At 66.7% G+C, this 11,822-nt stretch overlaps 1 protein-coding gene across 1 annotated transcript; it reads right to left on the bottom strand.

Annotated features, from left to right (window-relative positions):
• Positions 1–2,995: 2,995 nt before the first annotated feature.
• CBLC (Cbl proto-oncogene C) lies at positions 2,996–9,918 on the bottom strand. Its single transcript, XM_084613847.1, has 12 exons — positions 9,568–9,918; positions 7,909–8,055; positions 7,252–7,408; positions 6,578–6,699; positions 6,215–6,352; positions 5,722–5,809; positions 5,482–5,613; positions 4,841–5,008; positions 3,876–3,983; positions 3,528–3,707; positions 3,337–3,424; positions 2,996–3,219 (listed from the first exon to the last, which is right to left on the bottom strand). The coding sequence occupies exons 1-10, from the start codon at positions 9,912–9,914 to the stop codon at positions 3,570–3,572; spliced, it is 1,545 nt and encodes a 514-aa protein (XP_084469973.1). The 5' UTR covers positions 9,915–9,918; the 3' UTR covers positions 2,996–3,219; positions 3,337–3,424; positions 3,528–3,569.
• Between the last annotated feature and the right edge of the window lie 1,904 nt (positions 9,919–11,822).

Raw genomic sequence — 11,822 nt, 5'->3', positions numbered from 1 at the left:
GGGTGACACCCCCCTCCCCCCCCGCAATCGGGCAAGCTAAGCACAGTTCTGCTGCCCTGTGCTGTACGATCAGGACAACACCATGCCATGACCCTGCGTGGGAAGTGGAACTGGATAAATTCATGGAGGTTAAGTCCATTAATGGCTATGAGCCAGGACGGGTAAGGAGTGGTGTCCCTAGCCTCTGTTTGTCAGAGGGTGGAGATGGATGGCAGGAGAGAGATCACTAGATCATTACCTGTTAGGTTCACTCCCTCTGGGGCACCTGGCATTGGCCATTGGCAGTAGACAGGATACTGGGCTGGATGGACCTTTCGTCTGACCCAGTCTGGTCATTCTTATGTTCTTAATTGTTGGGAATAGGCCACATCCACCTTGATTGAATTGGCACTGACCCCCCACTTGGTAAGGCAACTCCCATCTTTTATATTTATACCACCCTACTGTATTTTCCACTTCATGCATCTGATGAAGTGGGTTTTAGCCCATGAAAACTTATGCCCAAATCAACGTGTTAGTCTGTATCAGCAAAAACAACGAGGAATCCTTGTGGCACCTTAGAGACTAACACGGGTCCCCTCTGAAACCTAGCATGACTTGTAACCTGCGAGATCCTTTGGCCAACGCCTATGCTCACCAGGCAGAGCCAGCGTCAGTGCAAACACAGGTGGGTCCTGACCCTGCTCCCCCAGCAAAGGGAGAGCTCATCCAGATCCTGCTGACAAATCCATGGGACACCCAGCAACCCTCACCCCACATCCCCAGTTATGGCTCCCCGCCCCCACAGGGCGCCCACCTAGTATTGCCCCCAATCCCAGCACAGGACACATGCCCCCCAGTAAAGTACACCCAGCCCCACCAGTTGGCATGGCCCCCTCACCAATGTATGGCACAGACACCCCAACGCTGCAGCCCCCTGGCCTAGAGCCAAAGCAACCCCTGGGAAGGGGGGGGAGATGGGGGCGTGGGTGCAGGGCTGGCTAATGAGCCAGGCAGATTTAATGGGCTGCCAGGGAGCTGCCGTCAGCAACAAACAGAGCAAAGTCATTAACAGGCTCATAAACCCAGCCAGGCACCAGCCCCACAAACAGGAGCTGGGGCAGGGAGTGGGAGGGCTGCGGGTTGGAAGTGAGGGCCACTGGCAGAGCTGGAGGTGGGGAGCCCAGGGCTGGGCTAGGAGGGGAGCCCAGGCCATGTCTCTGTCACTCCCCATCACTTCCCCCCCCCCGCCAGCAATGTCACCTCCCCCAGAATCAATGGGTTGGCCCAGTTGCTCCCTGCCAACCCCAGGGAAACAGACACCTGCTGCCCTGGGGACCACCCCCCCATTATAGCAATAGTGGGGGGGTCCTTGCTCTGGATGAACCATCTGGGCTCCCTGCATAAACCTCCCCCTTCCCCCTGAGGCTACCTCACAGCCCCTAAGGGGGGCACAAGGGGGTGGGATTGCTCCCCCCATGGCTCCCAAAGTCCTACCCCCCAGTTCTGTTGGCTCCGCTCTCCCCAGCCGGGGGGGAAGGTGGGGTGGGGGAATGGAGAGCAGCTGCAGCTGTAAAGGCTGATGAAATCTGGGGCTCCCAGTGGAGGAGAGAAGGGGGGAGGGAGAGCGGAGTGGGGAGATGCTGCAGGGGAAAGAGAGGAATATACTGGGGAACAGCGCGGGGGGCACAGCAGTGGCTGGGTTGTTCCTTTCAGGGCACGGCTTCCCCCCATCTGCTCTGAGGAGGATGGGGAGACCCAGTTGAGGCTGCCCTGGGGGAGCTGGGGACCAGGCTGACTGATAAATGGGGCCTGAGGGGCACCACTGGGGCTGCTGTGGGAAATGGGGGGAGGGGCAGAGCATGGACCAGTCCCCCCAAGCAAGTCAGAGGGGGGCTGAGCCTCCTACAAAGACCCCCTCATGGGGGGGAGGCAGGAAGAAAAGTGAGGGTCTTAGCCCCATAGCTCTGGCCCTAGGGTCCCATGCCACCACCCCCCCGCACCTTGCCCTGCAGGGACCCATCCTCCAGCTCTTGGGTTCTCCCCACCTCTGCCTCCCCAAACCTCTCACCTACACCCCAGAATGCTCCATCTGTGCCCCACAGGGACCCCCCACCCTGTCCCCTCCCCCACCCCAGCCTGCAGCTCCACTGCTCATTGATTGAGCTGTTCCTGGAAGTGAGATGAGCTCACATCTGGGGGGGCGGGGGTGTGTGTGTGCAGGGAATCGATCCCTGCTGGGGGGGCAGGGCTGGGAGCTCAGGAGGGGCCAGCAGTGGCATGCTCCCCAGGGTGGGGGGAGGAGCATGGAGCTCCCCATGGGCCCAGCTGCACCCCCCTTCACCCCTCCTCAGCTGCTCAACACCCCCCCTTGCACAGCGATACCCCTTCCCAGCTTCCCCTCCCTATCCCCAGCTGCTCTGCATAGTCCCTGCTCCCCCACAAGAGGGGGTGTCACCTGTCTCCCCTCCCCCTTTCTAGGGCCACCCCCAGATGTGGAGCCCCAAGGTTAGCCCCCTCTTGCAGGGGGGCAGCAGGAGGAGGCCACGTGGGGAGCTGGGGGCAGAGGTTGGTGTGGGGGAGTCATGGGGAAGGAGGGGGAGGGTTGAAACGGCAGCCCATGGAGAGCAGAGAGGGGTCAGGGGTCAGAGTCCTAGAAATGCCATGGTGGGGGGGTATCAGCTGGAAGCCCCCAAACTTGAGCCAGCCCCCTGGGGGGAAGAGGGGGGTCAGCAGGGGCTGTCTGTCTGTCCCTCATCCTGCAGCCTGCCTGCCATGGGGTGCTGGTGACACCTGGTGGCCGCAGCTGGCATCGCACCCCCGCAGACGTTTCACCCCCACACTCCTGGGGAGGGGTGTGGAGCAGGGGGCGGGGGGGCAGACAGAGCCAGACCCAGAGGGGCAGACGCATGGGCCAACTGGTCCTTTCCCCTGTTTTATTGCTTCTCTTTGAGTTACAGGAGTCCAGACCCCTCAGTTAAACAACTCCCCAGCCCCGCCCCGCCCCACCCCCCAGTGCTGCTGGATCCCCCCAGCCTCTGGTCCCATAAGCGTCACGTCTTTCTGGCTGGTCTCTGGGTCATCGGTCGGGGGTCTCTGTGCGGTACTGACCGGGGGGCCTGGGACGCAGCCCTCCATAGGGGGCCATGGGTCAAGGCCCCAGGGTCAGTACAGGGTCAGCCCCCCCCTCGCTGGCCGTGGGTCCTGGGGGTGTCTGCAAGGGAGTCCTGGGGCAGTGACCTAGAATAAGAGAGAGACACACATCAGGGACAGACAGAGGGACAGTGAGGGGGCTCGGTAGGGGAACCGGGGGGCTGGAGCAAGTGGGGGGGCTGCATGGCAGTAGGACAGACTCACCCTGGCTGTACTGTGGGGGGAGCTGAGCTGGAGCCACCCGGACACCTGGGTTCTCTGGTCACCTGGGTCCATGAGGTTGAAGGTAGAGCTGGGGTTGGAGGAAGGAGAAAGGAGGCCGTGAGCTAGTGGTCAAGGCCTGTCAGTCTGTCTGTCCCTTCGCCATCCGTCTGTCTGCCCCCCGCATCACTCACTGTGTCTCCGGCGCTGTCAACCCCCCCCCCACCTGCCCCCCGTCAGCTGGACTCCTCAGGCCCCTGGGAGAGGGGAGGGGCAGGGGGCCGCCGGGGTCTGGGACGGGGGGGCAGGGGCCGATGCCGGATCCAGTCACTGGGGTTCTGGCTGGGGTGGCCCAAGGGGGGCAGTGGGAGGTGCTGGAGAGAGAGAGAGAGGAGGACACGGTTACACTAGAGGGGATGCAACTTGCACACTCGCTCTCGCACACTCATACACATTCCCTTGCACATTTGCCCACTGTTGCACTGGCTTGCCCATGCCCCTTGTGCGCTCACTCCGGTTGCCCCACAGACAGCGTCGCTCACCTGGGGCGTGGGGTCCGGGTCCCTGGGCTGAAGCAGGTCCAGCCGGGGGGGAACGGGGGGACCAGGCAGCTCAGGGTCCGGGCAGGGGGGGAACGCAGGATGCCCTGCCTGTGGGTGGGAGACAGAGGTGAGGGTCGCTCCAGCTCCTCCCCCACCCCCTATATTCCCCTTCTGTCTCCCTGCCCCTGCCCCACCCCTCCTGTCTCCCTGCCCCCCATCCTCCCACCCCCCATCCCCTGCTGCCCACTGCCCTCCTCCGGCGTCTCCAGCCCCCCACCTTCCTCCTGTCTCTTCATCCCCCCATCCCCTGCCCCTCACTGCCCCCTCACCCCCACAGACCCCCACCTTCCTCCTGTCTCTTCATCCCCCATCCCCTGCCCCTCAGTGCTCCCCTCACCCCCCCCAGCGTCCCCAGCCCCCTACCTTCCTCCTGTCTCTTCATCCCCCCATCCCCTGCCCCTCACTGCCCCCTCACACCCACAGACCCCCACCTTCCTCCTGTCTCTTCATCCCCCATCCCCTGCCCCTCAGTGCTCCCCTCACCCCCCCAGCATCCCCAGCCCCCCACCTTCCTCCTGTCTCTTCATCCCCCCATCCCCTGCCCCTCACTGCCCCCTCACCCCCACAGACCCCCACCTTCCTCCTGTCTCTTCATCCCCCATCCCCTGCCCCTCAGTGCTCCCCTCACCCCCCCAGCGTCCCCAGCCCCCTACCTTCCTCCTGTCTCTTCATCCCCCCATCCCCTGCCCCTCACTGCCCCCTCACCCCCACAGACCCCCACCTTCCTCCTGTCTCATTCCCCCATACCCTGCCCCCGCTACCCCCCTCACCACCACCCTTTGCTCCCCCAGTCCCCCACCTTCCTCCTGTCTCTTCACCCCCCATACCCTGCCCCCCAGCCCCCCAACCTTCCTCCTGTCTCTTCACCCCCCATCCCCTCCCCCCCTCGCCCCCCCAGCCCCCACCTTCCTCAGGGCCGCCAGCTCCTGCAGCACCGACTCCACGTCCTCCAGGTCGTCCCCGTCCTCGTCCGGAGCCGCCCCCGCCCCGCGCCCGCCGACGGGGTCGATGCGAATCTCCTCGCGCCCCAGGATCTCCCGGCGGCAGAAGGGGCAGGTCGGGGCCTGGGTTTGCTGGGAGCAGACGGGGGTCAGGGGTCAAAGAGTGGGGTCAGGGGTCAAAGAGTGGGGTCAGGGGCCAGAGGTCAGGCTGACCTTGCCAGTGCTCGTGCAATCACCACACTGCAGGGTCAGGGGTCACAACAAGGTCAGAGGCCAAGGGTCAGGCTCACCTGCCAGGGGTTCCGGCAGCCCCCGCCCAGCCGGGGTCAGGGGTCAGGGGTCAGACTGACCTGCCAGGCGTTCCAGCCGGGGTCAGGGGTCAGACTGACCTGCCAGGCGTTCCAGCCGGGGTCAGGGGTCAGACTGACCTGCCAGGCGTTCCAGCCGGGGTCAGGGGTCAGACTGACCTGCCAGGCGTTCCAGCCGGGGTCAGGGGTCAGGGGTCAGACTGACCTGCCAGGCATTCCAGCCGGGGTCAGGGGTCAGGGGTCAGACTGACCTGCCAGGCATTCCAGCCGGGGTCAGGGGTCAGGGGTCAGACTGACCTGCCAGGCGTTCAGGCAGTCCCCGCACAACAGGTGCCCGCATGGCTGGATCCGAACGTCCTTGTCGTTCTCGGCGCAGATTTTACAGAGCTGGAAAGTGGATCCCATCTGGGAGTAGAGCTGGGCTTGGTCCTGGGGGAGACGGAGGGTGACGCTGGGCCTGCCCGGGGGGCGGGGAGGGCAGCAGGACGGGGGCTCAGGGTGGGGGCAGGGCTGGCGTGGAGCAGCCCCGGTACCAACCAGTGAGACCTCGATCCGGTTCTGAGGCGTCGGTTCTGTCAGCTCCGTCAGGTCCGGATTCATGTTCTTCCCGTCTGGATACAGGTAACTGGGGGGCGGAAACTGTCAGAACCAGCCTGGTCCGACCAGAACCCCCCACGGATCCACACCAGGACCCAGCGGGTCGGCATCAACGCTCCCCAAATTAGAGTCTCCAGGGCCGTGCGGGTTTCATTCTGGGTCAGTTCTGGCTCAGACCAGAACCAACCTTGCCCAGAGCCGACTCGAAACAACCTAACTCAGCCTGGCCAGAACTGACCCGCCGAATCCAGACCCATCCTGCCCGACGCAGAAACGACGACCCTGGCCCAAGTTCCAGATCACACCAGACTCCCAGCACGTAACAGGATTCTGCCCCCCAGGCCCCCGTCCCGATCTGCCCAGCAGGGCCCCAGCTGTGCCCCACTCCGTCACACCCTCAGCCGCCCCACTCCCTGCCAGGCCCCCCACTCACAAGCCCTCCTTGTGCCCCTCGATCAGCGCCAGGAAGAGGGGTCTGTCCTGGGGGATGGTCTGAAGGATGCTGCCGTCCCGGCTCACGTAGCCAATGGCCCACTGCCCCAGCCGCGTGCAGCTGAGCCGAAACACATAGCTGGGGGGAAAACGGGGTCAGTGGCAGGGGGTGACCCCAAAGCCTGAGGGGAGCGCAAGGGGATAGAGGCTGCAGGGAGTGGGATGGGGGCTCAGTAGGGGGTGCTCTCCCCTGGCAGTCAGTGCTGGCCCCAATGGGCGCCGGGGGTATGCGTACAGGGAGTGGGGCAGGGGCTCAGCAGGAGGTGCTCCCCACTTCCCCCACCCCCTGCCCATGGGTCCGTACCTGCCTGGCTTGTTAGAATAGGTTTGCAGCCGCGCCCTCACTTCGTCGTAGGTCAGGAAGGCCACGTAGCCCGGGTGTGTCACTGCCAGGTGCGTCCAGTTCTTCAGCAGTGTGGGCCAGGGCTGGAAGGGCACAAGGGTCGCGCTGGACACCAAGGTCTTGCAGCCCCCCCGAAGACCCCCATTGCCTTTCTGTGCCGCCAGGGGCGACTCCCCCACCCCATCTGCCCTGCATCTCTCCACCCACCCCCACCCCGCTGCAGCTCTGCAGCTGCTGAGCCGGAAACCCTCAGGCCTCCCGCCTGCCCGCCCCTGGCAGTGCTCCCCCCACACCGCCCACGGGTCAGCTCAGCTTGAGCGGGGATAGACACGCCACATCCTGCTGGGGTTCAAGGCCAGCGCCTGGGCCCTGCTCGGAGGGGCGGGGGGTAAGAGACTAGAGCGAAGCCGGCTGGAGGGGCATTGTGGGGGATTGGCCACAGCAGCTGCCCAACCCCGCAATCTGGATGGGCCCATGGGACGGATCGGGGGGGATGGAGGACGGTCTGGGGAAGGGAAGGATGAAGGGAGGGGAGGATGGAGGGAGCAGGTGCGCAGCGGAGGGCTGCCCCTCCTAGCCCTCATCTCCCCAGCTTGGCCCCCCCCATGTCCAGCCCTGCCTCCCCCCAACCGTACCTGGAAGAGGCGGGTGAAGATGTCGAACTCAAAGATGGACACGTGGTCACTGCAGGTCAGGTCCATGGTGGCTCTCAGGGCTGCGGCCATGGGGCCGGGCACCACGGGGTGAACCCGCTGCAGTCCCTCCTGGAACTCGCTCCAAGGCACCAGGCTCCTGTGGGGGCAGGGGGCAGTGAGGGGGGATGGGCCTGTGGGGCTGATGTATGGTTGGAAGTAGCAGGTTGGGAGGCCCTGGGGAAGAAGGGGGGGGTATCAGGGTGGGAGAGGGAAAGGGGATATCTGGGGGGCAAGTCAGGGGGAGGAGGGTAGTGTGGGCAGGGATACCAGAGAGTCCATGTATCAGCAGGGGGCTGGGAGGGGAATAGTGGGGGATAGCTGAGGGATGGAGGTATCAGGGATCTCACTGTGCCCCCCATGTCCCTCCCTGGAAGGCCTCGGTGCGGGGGCTGGGAGGGGTGGCAGGGGGGAGGTATCGGCGGTCTCACTGTGCCCCCCATGTCTCTCCCTGGAAGGCCTAGGTGGGGGACTGGGAGGGGTGGCAGGGGGTAGGCAGGGCAGAGGTATCAGGGATCTCACTGTGCCCCCCATGTCTTTCCCTGGAAGGCCTCGGTGGGGGGCTGGGAGGGGTGGCAGGGGGAGGTATCAGGGTCTCACCGTGCCCCCCATGTCCCTCTCCAGAAAGCCTCGGCGGGCAGCTGGCTGGGCCGGTACTGGTGCCCCTGGTCCTGCCCGCTGGGGATCAGGGCCCGGAGCTCCCCCAGCATGTGGCTGAAGATCAGCGACAGCTTGGTCAGCTTCCTCCTGCGGGAGAGATGAGAGCGGGGGTGAGAATGGGGTCCACTCTCCCCTCCCCACCACAGTCAACAGGACACACTTGGTGGGGGGGCGGCCGGGAAGGGGAGAGGGGCAGTTTCTCTGCAGCATCGAAGAGTCCCAGAGACGCTGCTGGAGCCAGACAACCCCAGACTGGGGGGAAAGACAGACAGACACCTGCCCCACCCCACAGTCGCTGCTCCAGGCTCCCAGAAACAGACACTGGGAAGGAAAGAAGACGGTGTGTATGTGGGAAAGGGGTCGGGAATGCGGGGCACCAGCAGAGCTGGGGTGGGGGGGAACCCAGGCTGGGGTGGGGGGGGCTGCGGGTCGGGAGTGCAGGGCACCAGCAGAGCTGGGGTTGGGGGGGACCCAGGCTGGGGGGGGCTGCGGATCAGGAGTGAGGGGCACGAGCAGAGCTGGGGTGGGGGGGAACCCAGGCTGGGGTGGGGTGGGCTGCGGGTCGGGAGTGAGGGGCACCAACAGAGCTGGGGTGGGGGGGAGCCCAGGTGGGGGGGGGGCTGCGGGTCGGGAGTGAGGGGCACGAGCAGAGCTGGGGTGGGGGGGCTGCGGGTTGGGAGTGCGGGGAGCCAGCAGAGCTGGGGTGGGGGGAACCCAGGCTGGTGGGGGGGGCTGCGGGTTGGGAGTGAGGGGCACCAGCAGAGCTGGGGTATGGGGGTACCCAGGCTGGGGTGGGGGGGCTGCGGATCGGGAGTGAGGGGCACGAGCAGAGCTGGGGTTGGGGGGGAACCCAGGCTGGGATGGGGCGGGCTGCGGGTCGGGAGTGAGGGGCACGAGCAGAGCTGGGGGGGGGAACCCAGGTTGGGGGGGGCTGCGGGTCGGGAGTGCAGGGCACCAGCAGAGCTGGGGTGGGGGGGCTGCGGGTTGGGAGTGCGGGGAGCCAGCAGAGCTGGGGTGGGGGGAACCCAGGCTGGTGGGGGGGGCTGCGGGTCGGGAGTGAGGGGCACCAGCAGAGCTGGGGTAGGGGGGTACCCAGGTTGGGGGGGGCTGCGGATCAGGAGTGAGGGGCACGAGCAGAGCTGGGGTGGGGGGGCTATGGGTCAGGAGTGCGGGGAGCCAGCAGAGCTGGGGTGGGGGGAACCCAGGCTGGGGTGGGGGGGCTGTGGGTCAGGAGTGCGGGGAGCCAGCAGAGCTGGGGTGGGGGGGCTGCGGGTCAGGAGTGCGGGGAGCCAGGGTTCCTGGATCTGGGCGTTTTCTGTTGTTGGCTCTGTTTCTGCCCCCCCTGCGATAGGAACGGGTTACTCAGTAACTCGGGGCCGCGCCCTTTCACCAGAGTCCAATAGGTGCGGCCAGCCCTCCCTGTGGACAGGTACCCCTCAATTCTGACCTGGAACCCCCCGGCTATCCCAGCCCTGGGGTCCCTCCCTCAGCTCTGCCGGTGCCCCTCACTCCCGACCTGCAGACCCCTGCTAGCCCAGCCCTGGGCTTCCCCACTTCTCCCTGCCTCCTTGCCCCACGGTGCCCCCTTGGGGCCAGTACCTGGAGGCCGACCCCTCCTGGAAAATTCCCTCCGGCTCTCCCTTGAAGAGCTTGGTGGCCTGCTTGACCTTGCGCTGCAGGTTGTTGATGTAGACGGGGAAGTAGCCGGCCTCCCAGAGGCAGCTTAGGCTGGCCCCAGGCTGGCCCCGGATCAGCAGCAGGTGCTGGCGTGTCTGGGGCAGGAGCTGGGGCAGGCAGGGGGGGCTGTTCCTCAGCCCCAGCCCCGGCTGCTCCACCAGCCGCTGGAGCTTCTCCAGCCCCTGCAGGGTCTTGTCCAGCGAGCGCCGAGCGGCTGTGCCCAGGGCGAAGGGGCTCCGACGGGCACCTGGTCCCCCTGCAGCAGCCATGACGGCTGGCGAAGGCCGGAGGGGAGAGTTTGTGCTTCCTGCACCCAGGGTTGGGCAGGGCGGGTCCGACCGTGGGGGAGGGAAGGAGGGAACGAAGAAACGAACAAGACAGAGCGAGAGAGAGAGAAAAACGTAGAGGAAGCGACACAAACAAGCAGCTTCACAAGAGGGCCACAGGCAAAGCCTTGAGCCCCCCCCGCCCCCACATCCGGACAGGTCACTCCCCTCCCCCCCGCTGAGGAGAGGGGAGGGAGTGTGGGGGCGTTTTTACACACTGCGCACCTGTCAGAGCAAGTGCGAACCTGCAGCTCTGGGGTCTTTGGATCCAGGAGTGAGGGGCACCGGCAGAGCTGGGGTGGGGAGGGGAGGGAACCCAGTGCTGGGCTAGCGGGGGCTTTGAGTCAGGAGTGAGGGGCACCGGCAGAGCTGGGGGAGAGAGGGGGGAGGGAACCCAGGCCTGGGCTAGCGGGGGCTGCAGGTTGGAAGCGGGGGGGGGGGGGAGCACTGGGCGGCCAGGGGGCTGTGGGTCAGGAGTGAGGGTCACCGGCAGAGCTGAGGGGGGGAGCCCAGGGCTGGGCTAACAGGGGGCTGCGGGTCGGGAGTGAGGGGCACCGGGCGGCCAGGGGGCTGCAGGTCGGGAGTGAGGGGCACCGGCAGAGCTGAGGGGGGAGCCCAGGGCTGGGCTAACAGGGGGCTGCGGGTCGGGAGTGAGGGGCACCGGCAGAGCTGAGGGGGGGAGCCCAGGACTCGGTGGCCAGGGGGCTGCAGGTCGGGAGCGAGGGGCACTGGGCGGCCAGGGAGCTGCAGGTCAGGAGCGAGGGGCACTGGGCGGCCAGGGGGCTGCAGGTCGGGAGTGAGGGGCACCGGCAGAGCTGTGGGGGGGAGCCCAGGGCTGGGCTAACAGGGGGCTGCGGGTCAGGAGTGAGGGGCACTGGGCGGCCAGGGGGCTGCAGGTCGGGAGTGAGGGGCACCGGCAGAGCTAGGGGGGGGAGCCCAGGGCTGGGCTAACAGGGGGCTGCGGGTCGGGAGTGAGGGGCACCGGGCGGCCAGGGGGCTGCGGGTCGGGAGTGAGGGGCACCGGCTGTCAGTTCTGTCGCACCCTCTGCAGCTCTCTGGGTGATTCCTGGCCGGGGAGGGGGGATCGGGAGCAGCCGGGAACCCGCCCCGGGCCTGAACCTACCTGTAAATCCAGGTGCCGCTGACTCACCTGTGGCCTCACCTGCCCCTGCCCAGGGGCGCGGCTGGAACCCGCAATTCCACCTTCGGCCACCAGGTGGCGCCGCTGCCTGGATGATCCTCCAGGGCACAATTGTAACAGCCCCAGAGGCCCATCCGGCCCCATAGCGCCCCCCATCAGCCCCACCCCGCCCCATAGCGCCCCCACCACCAGCCCCACAGGCCCATAGCGCCCCCCACCAGCCCCACAGCCCCATCCAGCCCCATAGCATCCCATCACCAGCCCCACAGCCCCATAGCGCCCCCCACCAGCCCCAGAGGCCCATCCCGCCCCATAGCGCCCCCCACCAGCCCCATAGCACCCCCCACCAGCCCCACAGGCCCATCCAGCCCCACAGCGCCCCCCACCAGCCCCACAGGCCCATAGCGCCCCCCACCAGCCCCCCAGGCCCATCCGGCCCCGTAGCACCCCCCATCAGCCCCCCAGCCCCATAGCGCCCCCCACCAGCCCCACAGCCCCATCCAGCCCCATAGCGCCCCCCATCAGCCCCACAGCCCCATCCAGCCCCATAGCGTCCCATCGTCAGCCCACAGGCCCATCCAGCCCCATAGCACCCCCCCATCAGTCCCACAGGCCCATAGCACCCCTCCATCAGCCCGACAGGCCCATCCAGCCCCATAGCACCCTCCCATGAACCCCACAGGCCCATAGCACCCCCTCATCAGCCCCAC

Source organism: Lepidochelys olivacea, assembly GCF_965140295.1.
Source record: "Lepidochelys olivacea isolate rLepOli2 genome assembly, chromosome: 24".
Lineage (NCBI taxonomy): Eukaryota > Metazoa > Chordata > Testudines > Cheloniidae > Lepidochelys > Lepidochelys olivacea.
Note: the sequence above shows the minus strand (reverse complement) of the source record. Positions and strands in the feature narration are given on the sequence as shown.

Excerpts from the sequence above, each read along its gene's own strand:
- CBLC (XM_084613847.1), bottom strand. The coding sequence starts at position 9,914 with ATGGCTGCTGCAGGGGGACCAGGTGCCCGTCGGAGCCCCTTCGCCCTG. Across the intron at positions 7,409-7,908 it reads AGAGGGACATGGGGGGCACG|GAGCCTGGTGCCTTGGAGCG; the intron begins GTGAGACCCTGA and ends CTGCCCCCACAG. Across the intron at positions 5,009-5,481 it reads ACTGCCTGAACGCCTGGCAG|CAAACCCAGGCCCCGACCTG; the intron begins GTCAGTCTGACC and ends GTCTGCTCCCAG.